We start from the raw sequence: 24,642 nt of genomic DNA, 5'->3' as shown, positions 1-24,642 counted from the left end.
CTAATAAAATTAACCATAAAAAAAAAAAAAAAACATTTCAAATCATTTAAAAGCTCACATATCTCATGCTCGACATTGCACCAAAACTGAAAAGCCAAAAGCAGCAGGACAGTGGTGTACACACTGATACAGCCTGATGAAAACACAAGTCTGCATATACACGTTTTCCTCAGGATCACAGATACAAGTGTTAGTTTCAGTAAAACCTATGCCATGGATCACTCAAATCCACGGTCAGCTGTCAAATAAAGGCACAACGCTCCAAAGAAATCTAAGAAAGAAAGGAGAGATTGAAAAAAAAAGCTGACACCATGTGGCCACAGGTCCTGGATGTGGCTCTTACCTGTATGTCAGTGTCTTTGACCGGCTCCAGCGGCTCGAAGGTGGTGGCAGCACTCAGACTCTCCAACCTCTGAGAAATATGGAAGATGTCCAAACCTCTGGAGCCCAGCAGGATGGACCTGAGAGGGAGACAGAGGGGTGGCGACAATCAACAAACACACAAATGCATCCGAAATGGAGGAGCTTAACCAACAGCTGGTTCGTGCTTCATCGTATATCTTGGTATTGATGCTTCGTCCGTTTCTTAAGACAGGGTTCCCTCTCTGTGTCAGATGCAAAGTCTCTTGATTTTCCTATGACTTCAATGCTAAAATTTTTTTTTTTTTCCTTGATGAAAATAACAAACACATTTCAGATTCAGACAAGGCTGGGTACAAAACTATGATACTTATATGGCACAGACCAAACTGCCCCAATACTACTGAGTATTGAAAAACACCACAGTATTGAAATTTGGTACCAAATGCCCTTAGGAGCAAATCTCATCAGCATCAATCAGCCAATAAGCATGCAGCATGCTTGTACCAAGATCGAATAACTCTGGTAATTGGCTGTCTAACATTACATGTCATAGAGGCATGCAGGAAAAGCACTATATTACACCCAGAGACATTATGAAATTGAGTTTATGACTAGATTTTATAAAAAATTGGTATAGAAAAATGTATCATTCAGGAACAAATATCAAAATCAAGGCATCAGTACCAGTGTAAAAAAAATTCTGAACAATTCCCAGCCCTTTCATTGAAATTTATGATCCTTGTTTTATTCTGCTGAAGAAGTGAACACGATAAACAAAAAGTGAAAATGAAATAATACATGTGGTGAATAACCGGTTGCTGGCTTTCTAAATTTTAGGCTTGACAAAACTCCATGATATTCTGTGACTTGCCCCAAAAAACTGTTTTTTTTTTTTACTTTCCCTAACTGGAGTTGACTTTTTAAAATTCCACGACTTTCCAGAAACTCCAGCACCCAGGGGAGGCCTTTCGTGATTGACCGTGCATGTGAACGCCCCGGTGCTTTAGTGACACTTCAGGATCATCTGTCAGGGATGTTCTCATCTGCACTTGGTTGCAGTTTAGTCAACCTGAGCGCACATGAAACATGAACCAGCCTGAGGAGCAGCAGGGCTGGCAGAAAACTGTACGCTGTGCTTTCACACCACTAGAGGGCGCCAGAGGGCTCTGCTGTGATTGCAGTTCTATTCATTCGTTAGAGATCATTTGAGGACATTCCCATTAAAATGCCACACAGGGCTTGTGAAGTCATTGAAAGGTGGAGGGGAAAAAATATCTATTCAAATAATAAGATAAACTCTGTGTGCTTCTAAATTAAATCTCACCGATAAAAACAAAACAGCAGAACTGCAGAAAAGTCTGTGAAAAATGTCCAGTCTTCTTGAAAATTGCTGCAATGTACATGAACAACTGGAATACTGTATTCTATTGATTCTAATTTCCAGTAACACAACAAAACTAAACATAAAATAATCTTTGAAAGCTGAACTTAGACCAGAAATCTAATTTCTACTGTACATTTTGGGGGAAAAAAGTGTCCACCCAATGGCTTATTACACAAAACTATTGAATTTGTATTGTGGACTGGTTTTATTGTTTTTTGTTTTTGTTTTTTTTTTTTGGTTGTTGTTGTTGGTTTGTTTGCTTTTAAACAGAGCAAACGTGAATGAAAATTTTTAATTAAATATTGTTTTGAGCAATACATGATGCATTTTTGGAATGAGCCACTAAAACTTCTCTAACATGAGGAGAACAGCCCACACTGCAAAATCTCTATGAAAATACTGAAAAGCGGCTAAATGATTTTTCATGTTTTAAATAAACTATAATGATCATGACAATGTGGCAGTATACTATGGTGCATGGTCTATGATCTATGGCAACTTTAGATTGCCTTTTTACAGAAATTACTGTAACAATCCAATGCATGTTGTGAAGTAACAAAAGAGTAAAAGTGCAGCTCCAAATACTGTACCCGGTTGTTTAAAACTCCCCATTTTTACTTGCATGCAAACACGTAGCATTCCATGTAGCTGCTTCACAATAAAACCCTCCTTCTGGTTCACCGATCTTTTTTCTGTTTCTGGCATTTTTACTATTTTTGTTAGACAATCACAGTGGAGAGAGACAGGAAAGACAGGGCAGAGAGAGGGGATGGAAAGGATCTGGAGCCGGGTTCAAACCAGGGCCGCCCCAATGGAAGGCTTTAAATATGAAACAGCAGCTTTAGCTTGTAGTAGGCAAGGGCCAATGTGTGACTCTGGTGCAATGTGCTACACGGATGTGTGTGTCCCTTAGCACTCGCATACAGTAAAAATATATGTAATAAATTGTTTGTTAATAAACTGTGTTACTTGACCACTTGTCACTGAGAAAAAACAGTTTATCTTGGGAAAAGGATTAGCGTGGAGCCCTGAATTTACAAATTAGACAAACAATATGTGAAATTCCAGATGACTGCTAAGCTTAGATGACTAGAATGATTTGTAATACAGTCCCATGTCTGAACAGACAAGAGCCACAGACACACAGTCCAGAGAGCTCACAGAGCAGCTTGCAGGCTGTGTGACATGACATACATGCATGTACATCTGTGTGCCACACAAATAGATCACTATAATCACTTTTACTATTATGTGCCCCTTACGCTTTGACATCGGCGGCGTCTTGCGAGGTCCGGGTCAGCGTGCGGGATCGCAGCCGCTCTCCGGCCTGCTGGATCTCCTGCAGGTTCCTCTCAACATGAGGCAGCTCGGACACGGCCTCTGTCTCGGCCGCGAGCTGCTCTGCCTGCTGCAGCAGCTCCCCAAAGCCCTCAGCGTCCATCACTCTACTAAGGGGGAGAGAGAGAGAGAGAGAGATAGATAGATAGATACTTTATTCATCCCGAAGGAAATTCAGTTTTCAGCAGTATCCACAGAGTACAAGATTAAGTAAATCAAAAATAAAGAATAAGTAAATCAAAAATAAAGAATAAAAGATGACCCTCGAGATCTAAAGATCTAAAGTACCCAATGTGCAAAAAAACAATGTGCAAAAAAACCAATAAAACCAGTGTGCATTGATGTATACAATGTGCATAGATGAGGGCAATGTGCAAATTTACAGTATAAACAGATGATAAATAAATAAATAGCGCCCAGATGATAAATAGATAAAAAACCAAAAAACAGTGTGCGTCGATGTATACAATGTGCATAGATGTGGGCAATGTCCAAATTCACAGTATATAGATGATAAATAGCAGCAAGCAATATATACACTATAAACAAGGCATATATAAAAAATTGAAATATGAACAGTTTAAACAGCAGAGAGAGAGAGAGAGAGAGAGAGAGAGAGAGAGAGAGAGAGAGAGAGAGAGAGACTGAATGAATACAAAACATCTGTCTAAAGCTAGGAACTTTTAAAATTAACAGATTATGAAAGGAAAGGACATATTACACTGACTGAACTGTTTTTGTATATGTTTTATGATATGTATTTGATATGTACTACAATTGTAGATGTGAAGTTTCATGAGGTGAAGTTTCATGAGGCTCTGATTGTCCTGGAGGTCACCATGTGTCATTTTACAAAGTGTTGTCAACTTTTTTTAAAAAAAAAAAAAAAAAAAAAAAAGGTTTCAATACAATGAAATAGCTGCTGTCGAATCCAATACTCAAACCCCCAAATAAAGTAAACATTTAATCTTTGACAGGATGTCTTAAAGCTTCATAGTCTGACCACCCAAACACACGGATCATACATGACACACAGCATGTAGAGAGGCTAAAGACATGACGGCTCCTGTTCACTAGTTTTAACATTACACTCTAAAAATACCTAATTTTATGTCAGATAAATGTGACTTCGTGCAGTAAAAAGTACAGTATCTCCTTTTGACATGTGACAGTACGCTCAAGTATGAAGTGTCATCGATAGGAAATAGTTTTTTTTTGTGACCAAATTTTTATTATTTTCCACAATTAATAGCAGGTCAGTTCACATATTTAACATACATAATTCTTATACAAGCTCGTCAGTCTCCTATGTAGTACGTGACTGCCTGACATCCCCTTCCTTCCCATCTCCTTACCCCTAACATCCTTAGGTTCCTTGTAGGCACCTTCTCAAAAAAGAAAGAAACATCTAGGCTATATACATTTCAAATATACGCACACATGCACATTTCAATGTACATATACATACATATGCACATACATACACATACACACACATACACACCTGCATATATATACATATACATACACACATACATACACATACACATATATACATATGAAGAGTTCATTTGCAAAAACAGATATCTCCATTTGAATTTATTAAATCTTTAAAAAAAAATTTGAGTTTTATTACAATTTACTTCATATTTATTTCTATTTTTTATATGTTTATTTAGCCTGGCATAATGTTTATTATCCTAAATCATGCTTTGTTTGTGTGTGTATATATGTGTGTGTGTACTCCAAGCAGTATCAGTGAAAAAGGTGTATTGATTTTAAGGATGGCTTTTATCTGTTTTTGCAAATGAACTCTTCATATATATATATGTATACATATATACACCCGTACATACACATACATTCATACATGCACATACATGAGCACACCCGAAATGCATAAAAAAATAAAATAAAATAAATAAATAAATAAAAAATGCATTTCTATCAGACTATATCATACATATGTTATTACTTCATCTAAAGTCTGTGTTAGTGCATCTATAGTTTTCTTTTTAGCTCCATTTGTTCTGGCAATAGCCGACTCAATGCAACAAGTAACTATTCCATGTTTGCCGCACATATTGTTATTGAATGATGATTCTTCACTTCCAATACCATTCACTAAGAAAAAAGTGTTTTTTGCTGGAGTGACTGCAGCAAAGAAAATGTTGGTATCAAGATGGAAGCCCCCACATACTCTCCTTATTAGGAAGTGGTTGATTTGTTTTTTTTAAATGTACGATAGGAAACAGTTAAATTGGTCAATTAAACCGCCGGTAACCGTAAACTTACCGCAAAAAAAACTACTTAAACATCAGAGTTAAGTGAAGTGACGTTAAGAGCTAATTGTGCTAATGCTAAGTTAATTTGCACCTCTGGCAGCGTGAGGCGGACTGGGATTAATTTCAGCCGGTTGCAGAGTTTAACTGGAAACCAGAATCGAGACATATGTACTTTACTGGCGTTGTGCTGTGGTGAGATGCTACCTGTTAGCCTGTTAGCTTGGTGGCTAAATGAATGGCGCTCTGTTGGGTTAGCTCGCTAGCTAGCCGGCTAAGTGGCTAGCGCTGACGTTAGCCGGCGTGCTAGCAGGTGGCTCGGTGGTGTCATGGTAATATTTTATATTACAACAACTCACCTGATGTCTAGGACGGATACAAACACGGGCCCGCCCTTATTCCGCACCCGGTGGCGTCTGGTTTTACTAATTTATCGCTAATCCAGTTTTGTTTTGCAGTTCGTGTGGTTCAACATGCGTTTACCCCGGCACTTTCTGCGACGAAGCTGATTGGACCAAACCGTGTACGTCACCGGATATTGTTCTTTCTCGTTTTTTTCCTACTAAACAGCGCGGGTCCAAGCGGCCTGGAGGACCTTAAGGCAGTCAGTGGCGCATCTATAATTTTTTTTAACTCGGGGGGTAAAGGCTCTGCCGGGTGGCTCAAGGGGCTGGTGGGTAAATCAGGCAACCTTCATGAAAATTAAAAGGAAAATATATTTAATTTTGTCTCCTTTTTATATTAACATCCTGTGTAGAATATGACCCCCACACTATAAAAAATAATATATGCATTTATATTATATATAAATCTAATCTAATCTAAGAAAATCAAAAATAAAACGTGTTGACACGCAGCCTGGCCTGTCTGTAATGAAAACTCTAAACTCTAAACTGTTTGGCATCATCCACAATTCAAATGGAAATATGTTTTGTTTTTTTTGTTTTTTTCGCTCTCTCTCTCTCAAGAGCAAAACGCAGCATAAGCAGTGTGTGACAGCCACTTCCACTGTCTAACTGGACGCAACAGCCATGGATTCATCACCCGCCGCTGCTGAGGATGCAGGACTGGTCAGTGTACGTTTCAGCTTCTTCTTTTTGGTTTGTGATTTTGTTTTTGAGTCGTTAACGGTTTCACTGTTTTCAGCACAGAAAGAGCGAGGAGTAATGTTGTTTCACGTGCCAATGAACAGCTACAATTTGTGTAATTTTCCTTGAATGAAGTCATGGTAACCACAGGCCGGTGCTGTGTGATTTTTGCCAGACAAGGCGAGACGACGAAGGCAACGGCGATGCGAGGATGGAGAGGAGCGGGAGCGTCCGCAGAGATCTGGGACTGGAGTGGGCGATCAGGCGAGAGCAAATGGACAGCAACATCAGGCTTTTACTTCAAAAGAACCTGGAGATACGACGAGAAATCAGGAAACTTGAAAGACTGAAAAAAATAATAGAGCAGGAGTGTGAGAAGACGCCGGCCATCGGGGTGGAGAAGGGCTCGGAGGAAGAGGAGGGAAACAGACAAGAGGCCGGAGCAGCGGACCCGGAAGGCAGTGTTGATGAAGATGAAGATGAAGATGAAAATGAGGCGATGGTTATGCACCACTGGGCGATTTGCAAACTTAAGATTCTGGTGTCCAGTTTCGGCATCATCACTAGCTTGTGGAGTCTGGGCAACAACACAATAGAGGAGAGTGACGACGACGACGACGAAGAGCAAGACAACGAGGAGTCGGACGAGACGCTGGAAGAGGAAGAGGCGATTTTCGTCAAAAAGAAAGAGGAGAGTGCTGAGTGTCTGGACCCGGCGGTGTGAAGGTGAGACAGACAGTGAGGGTCTCTGACCACAAAATGACACCTTTTAGTTTTTTTTTTTAAACTCGATGAAAAAGTGCCTGTTTTTTCCTGAATACGATAAAAACTCATTTCACCAGAATTCTGATTCATTAAAGGGACACTTCACCCCCAAAAAAAAAGAAAACGAGAGAGAGGTATTTGTATCCCTGTAGTCTGCATCATATCGCTAAAGTTGTGTTTACAGTTTGTGCCAGGTTGTTTCTGCATTCTGACAAACTCATAAACAAATCTCCTTTTTTAAATTTGCTGAAATCTAATTCTAATTCTACTTCATAATTTTCTCCAGTGTTTCCCCGGGCGGGCCGAGAGTCAGGGACATCTGAGGCCAGAGGAAACCCTCTCCTGAACCTTAAAACTGTAAACTGACAAAACGTCTCAACCACATGTTTTTTTTGTGTGTGTGTATGTGTGTAATAAAGATTTAAGCAAATTTGACCTGTGTAAGGTCTGTCTCTGTTATTTAAGCTGTCATGAGTGAATAATCACATTTATTCCAGAAATGTTGACACATTATAATCACATTTTATCAGGATGGAGAACATGGTGTGAATCTAGAAAAAGAAATATTAAAACAGGTAGGTGATGAGAAATTGATTATATATTGCCTGCATGTATATAAACTTATCACTGCTTATCATCCTGACAAATATCTCTAAAATCCTATATTGTAACACATGCTGATTTTTTTTTTTTTTTTTTTTTTTTTAATTGTGTCATGGGAAAATCTCCAAATTAAAAATGTGCGAAAGCTGCCATATGTTATTAATATTGGTATTTGGTATTTTTTTTAATTTCAATATTTTTATTATTATTAAGGGAAACCATAATACAATACAAACAATGAAATAAGCACAAACAAAATATGAAATAAACCTTGAGTATAAATCAAATCATGTAGAAAAGTTGGGGCATGAGCACCAAGGTACCCACACACACTAACTAACTACCTTCGCCTACCTACCCTTACAAACTACAACCTTCCTAGCAGTGACGGGCCCAGGCCGCTGCGTATTTTTTTTAAAAAGGAAACTAAAGACCTATCTTTTTAATCTGGCTTTTATTTTGGAGTAATGTTGTAACCTTAGTTTAATCAGTGGTTTTCATGTTTATTTTTAATCTTTATGTTAATTTTATTAACTTTTATTAATTTGTTTTTTATATTTTATAGTTCATTTTAGTGTATTTCTTTGCCCAGCATCATTTTTATTGTCTATTGTTTTTTTTTTTGTTTGTTTTTTTTACTTATTTTTTGTCTGTGTTCTTTTAATCTTGCAATGTGAAGCACTCTGGGCTGCAGGTTTGTTTGAAAGGTGCTAAACAAATAAACTTGAGTTGAGCTAATATAGTGCTGTGTTATCACTGTCTTGTGTGAATTAATGGGCAGCAAAAGACACAAATAAGTCACACGTAAGTAAAAACACAATTCAGAAGAGGAGGAAGAAGAAGAAGAAGAAGAAATGGTACTTCTGTATCTCATTCTGTCAGAAACTGAAACAGAGACAAATATTGTTCATCTTCAAATAAGGTGATGAAATATCTGTGCAGATCAGAGTCAGAATCAGAAATAAACTGGGTCAGCTCAAGTTGCTCAATTCTCAAGAGAAGAACTAAATTATAAGAAATAGAAAGAAATATGAAATAAAAAAAAAAACATGCATTATGTATATGTTGTAATAAAAGTATGCATTCAGTCTCAATATATGCATGAATCCCCTACAAAATATTACAAATTAAATTATTGCAATTAACTCACATAAGAGGATATTTCATAACTCACTTCAGGATTATCTAACAGATTGTGTCGGGCAATGCATTTGGCAAGCAGCCTGTTGTGTGTGTGTGTGTGTGTGTGTGTGTGTGTGTGTGTGTGTGTGTGTGTATGCCTGGCTGCTTCATGTAATGAGCTGCATTAAAGTGTCTGGTCCTACAGAACTACAGCAGGAGGGTTAATCAGGTTTTTTATCCCTCTAGCTGGAATATCCACATGTAAAGGATTTACCGCCACCCAGTGGACAGAGCCTGTCATTACAGAGTGACTTTCCTCAGATGTGACACAGATATGATATTTTTTATGCTTGTATAAACAGAAAAAAATATGTTGAATTTGGAATTTTCAACTCTGATTTGAGCCACTCTGGCTTAGTTCATACTGCCAGCCGAAATCCGTCCTATCCAGATTGTACCCAGATTGATTTTAGAAAGTCTGGACAGACAAAAAACACATAGAAGGAGGTTTTTGCAAATCAGATCCAAACCACATCTGGAGGAGATTTGAAATACGATTCCAATCATAATTCTGCAGATCAGTCCAGACGCTCAAATAAGATTTCAAACTGCGCATGATAGCGGCTACTGTTGCCATGGAAACTTAATTAATATCAGCCTCCTCCATTGCTGAATTTGTCTAATGAGACAGAGACGTTCTGCACTGCGACTTGACAGAGTGATCGATTGGAGGGCAAGACGATGGAGCTCCGTTTTCATGCCTCCAAGTTGATAAATCACTTCTCCAGCGTGCAGAAACTGATGCCTATGCCGTTACCATAGCAACCCATGCAGATACACTGATGATTTCTGGACACACAAATCAGATCTGATCACTTGCAAAGGCATTTCATATGTGGTCTTAAATCAGATCTGGTTCCTGCTGAGGTGACGCTGCGTGAACAATCGAATCAGGATTCATGTTTTGTTTTGTTTTTTTCCTACTGAGCATGCTCACATCTGTCAGAGCGTCTTTATTCACTCATCATCAGCAGTGTTGGACAAAATAAAACAGCAGCAACAACAACAGAGAGACACGAGGCTGCAAATTTAATAGACAGATGGGAGGATGCGGCAATCCACGGCTATTTTATTAACTGCGACTGTCATGCTAATGATATTTTCTGTCGTTCAGCAGTGTGTTTGTCATAAATGTGGGGTCATGGTAAGGATCTGTTTACAGTGATGTCAGATATGAGTCACAAAACAAAGATGAATGTGAACAGTCCAGGCAAAAAGATCAGAGATGAGAGTAAAAATCAGAACTGGGTCACTTTCAGCCGCCGTGTGAAGGCAGCCATAGAGACCCAGACTGTGTGCTGTGAATGATAAGCCTAAAAAAATGTAGATAATCCAGTATGATGAGCAGAATGGGCTACATCTTCCCGTTTTGAATGAATACACATTGAAAAAAGTCTCTCAGTTGAAATTTACATCATCACTACAATGAGTTTCTGACTTAATGTGAGGAAAAACTGACTATAAATGTACTAACATGTCTCTTTTTTGTGTCACATTTATTCCATATTGTAAAGTGTCTGGTTATGAGATGAGGCTCTTCCTCACAGCAGGCCTACCTAATCAATGACCTTTGAATGATTCGATTGATCGTCCTGTCCCGACTTGAGGCTCACACAGCTCTGTTGTGTTTGTTAGTTGTGGATCAGACGCATCCTAAATCAGACGGGTGGGGTTTGAGCGCTGCACCTCTCAGGTTAACCAGTTCAGACAGGAAATACCAAGCGGGGTCAGGACAGTTCACGGCCGTTGGGCCAGTAAACGAGTGGACCTGCTCTTGAACACTGTTTGCCTGTGAGAGATGAAAGAGTGAAGATCTGCCTGGGCATTCACAAACCCTGTGTATGTGTTTTCAAATGTTCTTCTTTTTATTGTGAAGCACTTTGAGCTGCAGTTCTTGTATGAAAGGTGCTATACAAATAAAGTTTTATTATCATTATTATTATTATTATTATTATTATTATTATTATTATTATTATTATCAGAAACAGAAAAATAAGTTTCTTCTCACTGTTTATTGATGTGTCTTTCTGCTGCGTGAAGTTCATTTCATACATTTGTTGCTGGATGGTCGGGTGATAAACTACATTTAACAAATAATAAAATGCTAATATACATGTTTAACTGAAATCATATCAGTGATTCCACTGACCTGCTGAGTATTTTGGCTAAAAGAAAAAAATAAATAGTAAATCTACTGAGTCTGAGCACAACATGGTTTAAGACAGGAAGGAAGAAAGAAGAGAGAAAGAGGGTGGAAGGAAAAAAGAAAGGATGGAAGGACAGAAGAAAAGAACAAAAATGGAAGGAAGGAAACAAGAAGAGAAAGAAAGAAAGAAAGAAAGAAAGAAAGAAAGAAAGAAGCAAGAGAAGAAAAATAAAGAATAGAAGGAGGGATGGATGGAAGGAAGCAAGAAAAGAAAGAAAGAAAGAAAGAAAGAAAGAAAGCTTTCAGGTGTCCAGACATATATCTGCACGGTTTATTTTCCAGTGTTTTTGCTCAGACGTCGTGCTATAACAGGGACAGGACGGCCTAAATTCTAGGTTGGGTTGGAGGTGAGGATCCACATTGTGGGCGCGCAGTGACCCGCTGCTCGTCGCCCAAAACTGTCCTGATTCCTGTGACCCAGTTTCAGAGGCTGACCTGCCAGTGGGACTCTGACCCAGCCGCCGCTCGCACACGGCTGTCTCTCACAGACACACAACATGGGACAAAGCCTCGTACAAATCAGATATGACTGGTGAATATTTCTGTTTTCATCCAAGTGTCGTTATAAACCAACAAAGGCACCTTGTCAGTGTTGTGCCTCCGTCTGTCTGCCTCAAAACTAGGTCTCATGTTTATTTCCATTTTTTACTGACTTGAGGGAACAGAGAGGACGGCGTTATACTGGCTAGTGAATATCAGGGTGGAAACAGTCAATTAATCAATGGACAGAAAATTACTGAAGCAGCTATTATTTAGATAATCAGTTGTTTGTCATTTATCTGGCAAAACATTTTTCTATTTCAGCTTTACTCACTAAGATGTTAAGACCCTCTTACTTTTCCCCATTCATATTATTATAAAAACAATATTTTGAGGTTTTTTGGTCACTGGTTCAGAAATAATCTGAAGATGTTACTTGGAACCCCATGAGACTTTCTCATTGTTTTGTTTTTTTTTTTGTTTGTTTGTTTTTCTTTTCTTTTTCTTTTTTTTTTTTTTTTTTAAGATTTAACATGAATGAAAATAACCAACAGCTGAAGCTCTGATGAATATTATGCAAAGCATGAAATACATGAGGGAAATTACGCAAAGCATACAGGAAAATGCCTGTTTATTTGAATTATATTTTTGTACAAAACATAAAAAAAAAAAAACATGAAATTTTCAAAAGTCAGTGTGATGTCACCTTTAACTCAGACCTGCCATCCAAATTTACAAATTCTCCTTGTCCCTCTCTCTCTCACACACTCACACACACACAGAGTCAGGCCACTATTTAGCAGTCAAAAAGTCTAAATCGTGTCCTTTTCAAACAGTGTCAACACCGCCAAATGCCTGCAGTCCCATCTTTTTCGGTCATACAGAAGCCCCACATGGATCACTGAGAGCCCCGGCTCAGCTGCGCTGTGTGCCGGCTCTCCACAGCACCAGAGTCCCGCTGTTTTTTTGAGACTTCCATGTTTCCTGCGCCTCCCGCGTCCTCTCTCACTTGAACTGGTTATCTATGAGGGTTCCCTTCATCTTGGCCTTCTTGGCCTCCAGCTCGGCCAGCTCCTGCAGCCTCTTCTTGCTCATGCCCTTCCTCTCCAGCTGCTTCTCGATCACCTTGGCGTTCTGCGCGTACGAGTCGGCCACCTCGCGGGCCTCGATCTCCTCCTCCTCCTCGTCGATGGTGGACACGGTGACGGAGCTGAACTTGCCCATGTCCTTGGTCCGCTTCGTCATCATGACCCGGACCTTCTTGGGCGCCTCGGGCTGCTTCTGGCTGTACACGCTGGTGTTGCCGAAGCCCTGGCCGAACTTCACCACGGCGCCGTCCACGATGAAGGTGACCGGCGTGTTCTTCACCTGGTGCTGGTAGAAGAGCAGCAGGCCGCACTTGCCGCACTTCTTGCGGTACTGCCGCTCGACGCCCTCGGCCCTCCGGAGGTACACGGCCTCGTCCTCCTCCACGTTGCAGAACTTGTGTGCGTGTTTGGCGGCGTCGATCACCCGGGCCCGGTCCCGCGGCCGCATCGGCAGCTTCTCCAGCTGGCAGTCCAGCACCAGCACCATCTGCCCGCACAGGCAGTAGTAGACATGCAGCGGCTTCTCCCCGTCGTCGTACTCCTCCCTGTCTCGGGTGTCCGAGCACACGACGCTCCTCGACACGACCTTCGGCATGTTTCGGCGAGGAAAAAAGTCACGTTTGGTGCTCTTTCGGTGTTAATTTTACTGAATTTGCACCGCTAACTCGTGGCAACAACAACCCGACGTCAACATCCGAGCTGCGTTTGTTCGTCAACGGAAAAACACACGGATTTCCGGTGTGTGTGTGTGTCACTGTAACGGTTCCGAATAGAAACAGTGACTCGCCCCTTTGTATTCCGCTTGGTTAAACCCACTCATCTCTATATACAGTGGTGGAAAAAAGTTTTGGGACATCCCATGCATTTGTGAAATATTGCATTAACAAATCACTCTTAGGTCTTCAGGTGCAATTTCTTTTAGTCCAGTCACAGCCAAAATACTAAACAAATCCTAAAAAAAAAAAAAAAAAGCCATTAAAAACTTAAAATTGATTGGTTCCATAAAAATACATAAGAAATTTGGAGTATTGGGTCATTTTGGTACCAGTGATGAAGGTCGTTCTTTTTATTAAAAGACACAATTTCTGTTGCCAAGCTTGGTTAGTTTTTCTTGTAAACAATAAACCAAAAAATATCATTTGTATTTGTTTCTATCTGTCTAATGCAGCCACACCTTTTGAAACACAAAAAAGATTTTTCCACAAATATTTCATGATAATATTTGAGATTGTGTAAAATTTTAAGGGTGTCCAAAAACCTTTTTCCTCCACTGTCGATAGATAGATTTACTTTATTGATCCCAAACTGGGAAATTCTTAAACTATAAAATGTAGATATTACGACCATCACACCTTGTAGTTTGACGCTCTTGCCCCATTTTAACATTTTCAACAGCATCTACGAATTTATTTTCGTTTTGGTTTTGATTGTAATTTAAAATGTAATTTAAGTTATGCTGTATTTTAATTGTGCTTTCTTGTATTTCTCATTAACTGACATTTAATTGTATGTTGCATATTTATTCACATTTGGTTTGGTCATTGTTTGACATGCATGAAGGTGTATTATATTTGTTCTGTTGCTCTCAGTATGATATTGCCCCTGTTATGTTTTGTTGTGTCTTGTGCCAAAAGGTGCCCAGAACACATGGGCTTACCATGTGTTCTGGGCACCTTTTGGTTTATGACACTTGGAAAAATAAAGTACTGTTGAGCCTTTGTCCTCAGGGCTTGCACTCAAGTTTTACATTAAAAGTTGACGCTGGTGGATGTAACCCTTCCATGTGAAGATTTAAGTCAGAAATCCTGTATTTTTATATCTTCATTTAGCCACCATGAGCTATTAAATGTTGACCTAATGTCAGATCATCCAAAATTTAACTGCATGGTCAGACCGTGAACACAAATCGCTTTCAGGTAAAGTGTATTAATGTCAGTGAGTTTCATGTGTCTTGTTTCTGCAGCCCAGTGAAATTGGATCTGGAGACAAGGGTGACTCCTTGGTCCACTGCCCTTCAGGAAACAAGTGCAGCACAGAACAGCCTCATTTATTCAGTGTTATCAGCCGGCCTTTTGTTTTCATAGCAGGAAACAATGTTCAACTGCTGACCAGCTCCACACCCACTTCAGTCACAAGAATCCCCTCAGTAAGCAGCAAAACACATTCAGAGGAAAGCTTTTAAATTTTATTAATCACATTGAAAGCAAGTACAAAACATCTACTCTACATGATTCCAAGTGCAATTAAGACATTTCACAGTAGCAGGCCCATGTTCTGCAGCTCGGTCCTCACTGGCAGCAGCTGGTGTCGCAGGTCTTCCCCTTGCACACGCAGCCAGAGGCGCACTTGCTGCAGCCGGAGGGGCAGCAGGGGCAGCAGCCTGCAGGAGCAAAAAACACAGCTGGGGTTAGTGACACAATTCAGGAGAAAAAAAAAAACTTTCCTGGCACCTAAATATGAAGATCATACATCTGCTTACATCATTTACGTCAGTCTGAACCTGGATCATACAACCCCCCTGCATGATTAGCAGAGTTGGAAACACCTGGGCAACTTGTACCTTCTGACAATTAACCAATTAAGGCCAAGGAGCAGATTCCTCAGCAGATACATGTGCAACAATGGTCTATTTTTAGATTTTGATAGTAAACATTAAAAAAAAAAAAAATCTGTCTTCACATGCAGTTGCACATTTCAAAATGTCTGAGGGCAGTGAAGCTCTGGTCTGATGAGAACCAGAGAACAGACAGGACAAGAGCATCACTGTGGCTGATTTTAGGGACTGATTCCAGACGGAGCATCAGCCCTTCAACCCTAATGTTAGAGGCGCAGTGTTTCTGTAGCATAAGAGACAGGAAACACACTACTCACTCTTCTTGCAGGTGGTGCAGGAGCAGTTGGTGCAGGTGCAGGACGCACCGCATTTGCAGGATCCAGCTGCATTAAGAAAAAAAAAAAAAAAACACAAACAGGTGAGACTCACGTTGTCCTGATTTACAACCAAATCACATAACAAGAACAGGAACAAAAAGCCATGAAGATTCATAGTGTCTAAACTTTATATAGCTCGTAAGGTAAGAATAAACCTGCTTTGTGTCTGATAGATGAAACTATGAGCTGAGGAATAAAAAGCGATCAAAGATAAAATAAGACTTACTGGCGCAGCAGTTGCAAGGGTCCATTTCTCTGCTGGTGTTGTGTGTCTCTTGAAGAGAGTGTGTCTTGTCTTCGTCTTCCGCCTGTGTGGCTGAGTTGGTGTCAGAAGTGATGTGACGGTCTGTGCTGAGAGAGGCTGGTTTTATAGCGACCGGGAGGAAATGGACCGGGTGCAAAACGCGCCTGTCACACACACTCACGTGGTTGACAATAAATTAAAAAAAAAAAAAATAGAAGAAAAAGAAGAAGAAGGGGGGGAAGAGTATCGGTTGTGCACACGACTTTTTGGACATTCCCGAGCGAGGACGTGTTGGCGTTTTGTTTTGCAAATTATATAAAAGGAAACACACACACACACACACACACACACACACACACACACACACACACACAGGCTACTGGGACACAGGAGTTCTGATTAATTAATTAAACAGAGGGACACCGGGTTATATAACAGAACACAAAACTCCGGTTGCACGTGTTGACCCGCACCATAAAATTAATCAGTTCATCAATATAACCCCAATAGTTATGGCTTACAGAATGAAAACAATGTGTTTTAGACCATAAAATTAATCAGTTCATCAATATAACCCCAATAATTATGGCTTACAGAATGAAAACAATGTGTTTTAGAAGGTTTTAGAAGCCAATAATATTCCTATAATAATCCAGTGGGGACGTAAATAGACGATTTCGTGGGACTTTCAAATCTCTACATTTGCTTTGATATTTGATTTTTGTTTTGTTGATGTTTAGGTGTTTTTTTTTTTTTTTAAGGTTTGTGTGGTCAAATATCCCATAATAATAGTTTACTATACAGTGACTCTGCTGTTGTTGTTTTGAGAGACATAAAGTGAAAAAGGTGTTGACTATAAACCTCAGTGTGATGTTCGAGTTCACAAAGTAAAAACTGTGTCACATCATTACGATTAAACAAATTTTACTGTCACAACATTATTTTAATTACAGCCTGTTTTGTTTTCTCAGCTCAACAGTGTTTCTGTGCACACGGTTCACACACACACGCACACGCGCGCACACACACACACACACACACACACACACACACACACACACACACACACACACACACAAACTGCCCCCCCTTCGGGCTCTGCACTCGGCCACTGCACCGAGCGCTCGTGAGCAACCGAGAGTCAACACACGGCTTTATGATAATGGGCTGCCTTCACGTACCGTCGGAAATGTTGCCACTCAGAGTTGGCTGACCCCGACAACAGTGATGGGTAACAGCTGCCCTGTACTGTGGCCTGTGCGTTAAAAATGTTTTTCTAAACTTCATGAGACTGTAGTGTCTCAGAAACTTACACATGTGCATATAAGTGCACACACACACACACACACACACACACACACACACACATATATATATATGTGTGTGTGTGTGTGTGTGTGTGTGTGTGTGTGTGTGTGTGTGTATGTATGTACTGTAAATTCATTATTTATTAACAGAAAATAACATATTTCCAGGCCATTTTCCATGCTTTTTCAATTGAAATGAACTCACTCCTCAGTTTATATATATATATATATATATATATATATATATATATATATAATTTTTTATTTTTTATTTATTTTTTATTTTTTTATTTATTTTTTTAAGTTAAATGGGGTTGTTTATACTGTTTTCACAATAACGAAAAACATTTTTGAAGCAAAGGGGACGTGTTACTGTGGCAGCACTGGAACAGGTCCTCCTCCTAAACATGTTACAACATGGGGGCCCTGATGGTGTCACACTCCCACCTCCTGGCCCGAGTCCCAGGTTGACCCGAGCCGCTGACGAGATGAGCCTCGATTCACACACACACACACACACACACACACACACACACACACAAACTGCCCCTCCTTCAGGCTCTGCACTCGGCCGCTGCACCGAGCGCTCGTGAGCAACCGAGAGTCAACACACGGCTATAATGGGCTGCCTTCATGTACCGTCGGAAATGTTGCCACTCAGAGTTGGGTGACCCCGACAGCAGTGATGGGTAACAGCTGCCCTGTATTGTGGTCTGTGCGTTAAAAATGTTTGCTAAACTTCATGAGACTGTAGTGTCTTAGAAACTTACACATGTGCATATAAATGCTTCATTTCTGGTGGATTTTTCCTCATAAAATATTTCTGCAGCCTGATATTTTACAGTTTAATGGCTTTTGTCATTATAAATTCAACCAAACTGAGGAGTGAGTTCATTTCAGTTGAAAAAGCATGGAAAATGGCCTGGAAATATGCTATTTTATGTTAATAAATAATGAATTTATGAATAAAATGAATGAATAAAAGTTAAATGGGGTTATTTATACTGTTTTCACAATCAGAAAAACTATTTTTGAAGCAAAGGGGATGTGTTACTGTGGCAGTACTGGAACAGGTCCTCCTCTTAAACACGTTACAGCATGGAGGCCCTGATGGTGTCACACTCGCACCTCCTGGCCGGAGCCCCGGGCCGCTGATGAGATGAGCCTCGATTCACACATACACACACACACACACACACACACACACACACACGCACGCACAATCTGCCCCCCCTTCAGGCTCTGCACTCGGCCGCTGCATCGTGAGCAACCGAGAGTCAACACACGGATGGTGTCACACTCACACCTCCTGGCCGGAGCCCCGGGCCGCTGATGAGATGAGCCTCGATTCACACATACACACACACACACACACACACAGACACGCACAATCTGACCCCCCTTCAGGCTCTGCACTCGGCCGCTGTATCGTGAGCAACCGAGAGTCAACACACGGATGGTGTCACACTCGCACCTCCTGGCCCGAGTCCCAGGTCGACCCGACCCGAGATGAGCCTCGATTCACACACACACACACACACGCACACATACACACACACACACACACACTTATGAACCCAGGCCTTAAGGTAATTTAAAGATTCACACTTCTAAAATCAAAGCCTGGTTTCTGTGTCCAGAACGATGACAGCAGAGTTTATTATTACATCAGACAACAAACATTCAGTCGCTCTTGTTTTAATGTCAGTTCACACTGCAGAACTTTATATCCCACAAAGTCGTGGATCCTCAGACCAGTGACCCATGAGACTGGGGACGTCCCACATTTTCAGTTGTAAGCGTGACACAGCAGTAAGGCCGAGTGCAAGGTGGACATGCCTGTAGTCTGATTCTTAAGACTGTTTGGAACTCTATTAGTATTGTTGTATGTTTCTATATTCATTTGTTTTGTATGTTTTTTATTTTTATTTTATTTTATTATTTTTTTGTTTTGTTTTGTTTAAACCAAAAGTACTTAAACGATGGATACGGCACGTTTACAACCATAGAGGTCGGAAATCCGAGCCTGCTTGCAGCACCTGAAGGCGTCAGCTTTGCGCCCGCTCCCAGCTCGGAGTGATTTTCCACGGAGCCGCAGTGACGGTGAGACAAGTCAGCAGGGACCTTTATGTACCGTGTGGTTTACCCGTTTACTGAGGAAAGGACGGAAGACACATTTCTAGAGAAACTGCAGAATGGCAAAAAAAAAAAAAAAAAAAAAAAAAAAAAAACTCCAAAACCTCCACGTAGTCACAGACATGTAGCCAACCACTCCTTTATCTATCTATCTATCTATCTATCTGTCTGTCTGTCTGTCTGTCTGGCCTCCATGGAGCTTTATAACTATAGGCTGAACTATAGAGGCTGAGTTCATTATAATTGTTAGCTCCCGATTCTTTTGTTGAAAGCCCAAGTACAGACCGGAGTCAGTCTTCTATTTTCTGATGCAATATTTATTATGGTCACATATAAAGCAGCGCTGGTCTCAGTGTGACAGAGCTCCTACAGGATCTCAGTCAGAAAGCGCGCCGATATCAGGAAATGATACACATTTATGTTCTTGGGCTTGGGCCTGCCCCGTACATAGGTTGGACTTAAACGCAACCGAGAATAATTGGCCAGTTACCCGGACATGGACAGGCCAACCACTGTCCATGCCTTGTTTCTGGAATGTGTGATGCTATGTGTGTGAATGTTGACTGGGCGTGTATCTAATGCAACAGACCTAAATAACAAGATAGAGAAAGTACATCTGGCTCCTGCTGTGTCTGTCCTCTGCTTAGCAGCCAAGCTGCCCTGAACTATGTAATACATTGGATAATGCAAGAAACATTGAACTATACGGCCAATTGTAACATAATGCTGACAGGATAAAACCGTTTCCAAACAGCTGAAAATATAGAAAGAAAAACAGAAAGAAAACTAAAAGAAAAAATAGAAAAGCTACAAAGAAAAATAGAGAAATTTGAAACAAAAAACAGAAAAATCTGAAACTGACATTTCAAAGCATGGATTCCTGTTTGTTTATTTTTAATTAATTTATTTTTTTATATTTAATATTAAGGGAGAGAGAGACAGTGAAACTCACTAATCAGCTGTTCTCTCTCTCTCTCTCTCTCTGTCTCTCTCTCTCTCTCAGCATGGGGTTGAGGCTGAGCGGCTGTTCGCCTCTGTGACCTGTAGAGGGCAACATCCGCAGCGTGAGTTTCCTGTCAGAAACTTCCTCCGCCTCTCTCCCTCCCGCTCTTCTGGTACCAGGAGGCGAGGGAAGGAAGGGAGGAAAGGAATTCAGAGAAGGAAACAGAGGTGAACAGAGTCAGGACGGCTGTTTTCCATCGTCTTCATCATCATCATCATCATCATCATCATTACAGATGATTACAAAGCTCTGCACTCACCAGCCTTTTCAAAATGAAGTCACAGCAACAGCCCAGCACACTGAATGCACATTGTTATGCTTTTTATTTTATTTAATTTATTTATTTATTTATTAATTTTTTATTAATGTCCAGGAGCTTTTTGTTTTGTAAAAATGGTTCATGTTTTTGTTTTGGAAAGATCTGATCTGATCTGATTCTAAATTCCAATCAAAATTAATGTTTTAAGGTAAAAGCAAATATATAATGGAGACATCAGAGTCAGTTTCTGCCTCTCAGAGGAAATGAGGAGGCATTTCAAGGGCAACAGGACACACAAGCATGCCGCCAATATTTCTAAGACAGCTTTTCTATCTTTTTCTATCATTTTTATCAACATTTCATCAGCATTTCAGCACAGAAGCTTCTCCAGCTTTTCAGCTCACTGAGCAATAATTTGATATTACCTCTTATCACCCCTCAACGCATGGAGTCCTATGGTGATGACGGGATATCGTCTGAAGATATCAAGCTTTTTTTTTTTTTTTTTTAATCTACAAACTGTGATAAGGAATATTATTTGAAAACATTATCATTTGATTCAGCGGGATCTCAGATGTTAGTTGCTTAGCTTGCTATACTTGATCTTGCCAAATAGTGAGCCTGAGTATTAATAACCTAATTATGATCCATTCATAAAGCTCCCATTAGTCCTGTTGTAAAGTGCCTCAGAGTGATATCAGTGTAAACTCCTCGCACAGCCACAGGTCTCAGAGTGATGTTGTGGTTTTTGCAGAGCAGTAAGGTCTTCAGACGACATGTTTATGAAATTAAAAACAGAGTTTGCTCTGACAGATGCAGCAAAATCAGAATAATCAGAAAGCAAAATAAAACCAGAAAGCTGCACAGAAAGCACAAAGACAGAGAGAGAGCGAGACAGAATGAAGGCTGATAAACTGAGATGAGGTGAAAACAGGAAAACAAAAGATACCAAACACAACAGAGGGAAAACAGAGGGATGCTGAAAGATGAAAAGAATAAAAACAATCATAAAAAATACAATAAAAGTCTGGCTCAGTCAGAAAAAAAGCTGTTATGTCGAAAAAGTTGGAGTATTGACGACCAAGAAAAGTAATACACACATAACATGTATTATTTTTATTTGAATTTTTTTTTCTTCTCCTGGAATTGTATTCTGAAAACTGAATTCTAAATTCTGAAAATCACAAGCAATGAAACTGTAAAATCCAAAAATGTTGCAATTTTAGAAATTTCTGGTAAAACACGAATGATAAAATGTTGCATTCCGAAAAGCACAAATCATGAAATTGTAAAATCCAAAAATTGCATATCATGAAATTGTAGAATCCGAAAATTTCATATCATGAAATTGTAGAATCCGAAAATCGCATATGCTGAAATTTTATATTCCGAAAGTTACACCGGTGAATATTTTCACCATCCAATGTGCCACAAAATACAATTTCCCAAGTACTACTTAGCAGGAAAAATCCAAACAATTGCCACAACTACTCAAAGCCAAAAACAAGTTCACAAGTCCAATTAAGAACGACCAGCCCCCATTTTGTCATGAACCGGCTCAAAGTCCAGAAAAAAACAGGGGAAGCCACAGATACTTACAAGTTTAAATTACATAAATTGAATTTATAACAGCTAACCCTGTGCAAAAACAAACAAACAAAGATGGCAAATACTGGAATTCATTTCCCCAACCTACCTCACCAAATACTACCTAACTCAACCCTAGTCTTCAAGCAGTTAATTGTGGGGGGTACTTATACACTCGAACTCAGTGGGGTGGGAAGGCAACTGGTTAGACCAGCGACCCCCCAGAAGCCACTGAAGGTGTTCCCGAGCAGAATGCTCTACCCACGTTCACCACCACACTACATTTGAAAACAACGGGATTCCCTAAGCAGAACCCGCCATCTACAGCCTAACAGGGGAAAAGAAATCCAAAAACAAAGCCATTCCATGCAGCAAACACTTAGTACCAGGGACTAAACAAGCTACTGGAATCCAAAAATCGCATAGGCTTAAATTTTAAATTCCAAAAAGCACAATCATGAAATTTTAAATTCTGGTAAAACACAAATGATGGAATGTTAAATTCCAAAAATCGTAAATCATGAAATTGTAAAATCTGAAAATCTGTCATGGGTTTGTGTTTCTTGTGTTCTGGTTGGACTTTTGTTTCTGTTTTCCTGTGTGTTTCCTTTGCCTAGTTCCCTCCAGTGTCTCCACCTGTGTCTTGTGTGCCCCTCCTAGTTCCCACACCTGTCCTGAGTTGTGTTTCTGCCCTGGTTGCCTGGTTGTTCGGATCCCTCTCGATGTTTCCCTCGGCCTATCCTCTGTGTTCTCCTGTCTTGTTGCTCCAGCCTCTTCCCCAGGTGTGTCTTGTTAACTTATCACTTCTTGTGTCCTATGTCCTGTTTTCAGTTCTGTTCCTGGTCTGGTCATTGTCTCATGGTTGGTACCGTCATGAACCGGCTCAAAGTCCAGACAGTCCAATGTGCCACAAAATACAATTTCCCAAGTATTACTTAGTGGGAAAAATCCAAACAATTGCCACAACTACTCAAAGCCAAAAACAGGTTAACAAGTCCAATTAAGAATGACGAGCCCCCACTTTGTCATGAACCGGCTCAAATTGAATTTATAACAGCTAACCCTGTACAAATATGCACAAACAAAAATGGCAAATACTGGAATTCAGTTCCCCAACCTACCTCACCAAATACTACCTAACTCAACCCTAGTCTTCGAGCAGTTAATTGTGGGGGGTACTTATACACTCGAACTCAGTGGGGTGGGAAGGCAACTGGTTAGACCAGCGACCCCCCAGAAGCCACTGAAGGTGTTCCCGAGCAGAATGCTCTACCCACGTTCACCACCACACTACATTTGAAAACAACGGGATTCCCTAAGCAGAGCCCGCCGTCTACAGCCTAACAGGGGAAAAGAAATCCAAAAACAAAGCCATTCCATGCAGCAAACACTTAGTACCAGGGACTAAACAAGCTACTAGAATCCAAAAATCGCATAGGCTTAAATTTTAAATTCCAAAAAGCACAATCATGAAATTTTAAATTCTGGTAAAACACAAATGATGGAATGTTAAATTCCAAAAATCGTAAATCATGAAATTGTAAAATCTGAAAATCTGTCATGGGTTTTTGTTTCTTGTGTTCTGGTTGGACTTTTGTTTCTATTTTCCTGTGTGTTTCCTTTGCCTAGTTCCCTCCAGTGTCTCCACCTGTGTCTTGTGTGCCCCTCCTAGTTCCCACACCTGTCCTGAGTTGTGTTTCTGCCCTGGTTGCCTGGTTGTTCGGATCCCTCTCGGTGTTTCCCTCGGCCTATCCTCTGTGTTCTCCTGTCTTGTTGCTCCAGCCTCTTCCCCAGGTGTGTCTTGTTAACTTATCACTTCTTGTGTCCTATGTCCTGTTATCAGTTCTGTTCCTGGTCTGGTCATTGTCTCATGGTTGGTACTGACATGAACCGGCTCAAAGTCCAGACAGTCCAATGTGCCACAAAATACAATTTCCCAAGTATTACTTAGTGGGAAAAATCCAAACAATTGCCACAACTACTCAAAGCCAAAAACAGGTTAACAAGTCCAATTAAGAATGACGAGCCCCCACTTTGTCATGAACCGGCTCAAATTGAATTTATAACAGCTAACCCTGTACAAATATGCACAAACAAAAATGGCAAATACTGGAATTCAGTTCCCCAACCTACCTCACCAAATACTACCTAACTCAACCCTAGTCTTCGAGCAGTTAATTGTGGGGGGTACTTATACACTCGAACTCAGTGGGGTGGGAAGGCAACTGGTTAGACCAGCGACCCCCCAGAAGCCACTGAAGGTGTTCCCGAGCAGAATGCTCTACCCACGTTCACCACCACACTACATTTGAAAACAACGGGATTCCCTAAGCAGAACCCGCCGTCTACAGCCTAACAGGGGAAAAGAAATCCAAAAACAAAGCCATTCCATTAGA

General features: G+C 40.4%; 4 protein-coding genes across 6 annotated transcripts in view; 1 reads left to right on the top strand and 3 right to left on the bottom strand.

The window, feature by feature from the left end:
- nup93 (nucleoporin 93) overlaps positions 1-5,884 on the bottom strand; it is a 51,667-nt gene extending 45,783 nt beyond the window's left edge. The window contains exons 1-3 of one of the 2 annotated variants that reach the window (XM_030053711.1): positions 5,727-5,884; positions 3,010-3,195; positions 344-461 (exon numbers count right to left, since the gene is read on the bottom strand). In XM_030053711.1, coding sequence (XP_029909571.1) covers positions 344-461; positions 3,010-3,188 — 297 coding nt within the window. In that variant the 5' untranslated portion in view covers positions 3,189-3,195; positions 5,727-5,884. The remainder of the gene's footprint in view (positions 1-343; positions 462-3,009; positions 3,196-5,726) is intronic. The other variant, XM_030053712.1, reaches the window with a different exon arrangement.
- Positions 5,885-6,335: 451 nt separating this feature from the next.
- On the top strand, positions 6,336-7,643 carry LOC115360661 (nucleolar complex protein 2 homolog). 2 transcript variants are annotated; one of them, XM_030053716.1, is made up of 3 exons: positions 6,336-6,437; positions 6,631-7,181; positions 7,507-7,643. In XM_030053716.1, exons 1-2 carry the CDS (start codon positions 6,399-6,401, stop codon positions 7,177-7,179), a joined length of 588 nt encoding a protein of 195 aa, XP_029909576.1. In that variant the 5' UTR covers positions 6,336-6,398; the 3' UTR covers positions 7,180-7,181; positions 7,507-7,643. The 2 variants fall into 2 exon arrangements, with proteins under 2 accessions (XP_029909576.1, XP_029909575.1); XM_030053715.1 differs by having other exon boundaries at positions 6,391-6,443.
- A 4,662-nt stretch (positions 7,644-12,305) lies between these two features.
- steep1 (STING1 ER exit protein 1) lies at positions 12,306-13,543 on the bottom strand. Its single transcript, XM_030053714.1, has one exon. It carries the CDS (start codon positions 13,372-13,374, stop codon positions 12,697-12,699), a length of 678 nt encoding a protein of 225 aa, XP_029909574.1. The 5' UTR covers positions 13,375-13,543; the 3' UTR covers positions 12,306-12,696.
- Positions 13,544-14,942: 1,399 nt separating this feature from the next.
- On the bottom strand, positions 14,943-16,094 carry mt2 (metallothionein 2). The gene is made up of 3 exons (XM_030054702.1): positions 15,937-16,094; positions 15,651-15,716; positions 14,943-15,159 (listed from the first exon to the last, which is right to left on the bottom strand). The coding sequence occupies exons 1-3, from the start codon at positions 15,959-15,961 to the stop codon at positions 15,068-15,070; spliced, it is 183 nt and encodes a 60-aa protein (XP_029910562.1). The 5' UTR covers positions 15,962-16,094; the 3' UTR covers positions 14,943-15,067.
- Between the last annotated feature and the right edge of the window lie 8,548 nt (positions 16,095-24,642).

This window comes from Myripristis murdjan, chromosome 6 (genome assembly GCF_902150065.1).
Source record: "Myripristis murdjan chromosome 6, fMyrMur1.1, whole genome shotgun sequence".
NCBI classification, from domain to species: domain Eukaryota; kingdom Metazoa; phylum Chordata; class Actinopteri; order Holocentriformes; family Holocentridae; genus Myripristis; species Myripristis murdjan.
This window is presented reverse-complemented; position numbering and strand designations above follow the sequence as displayed.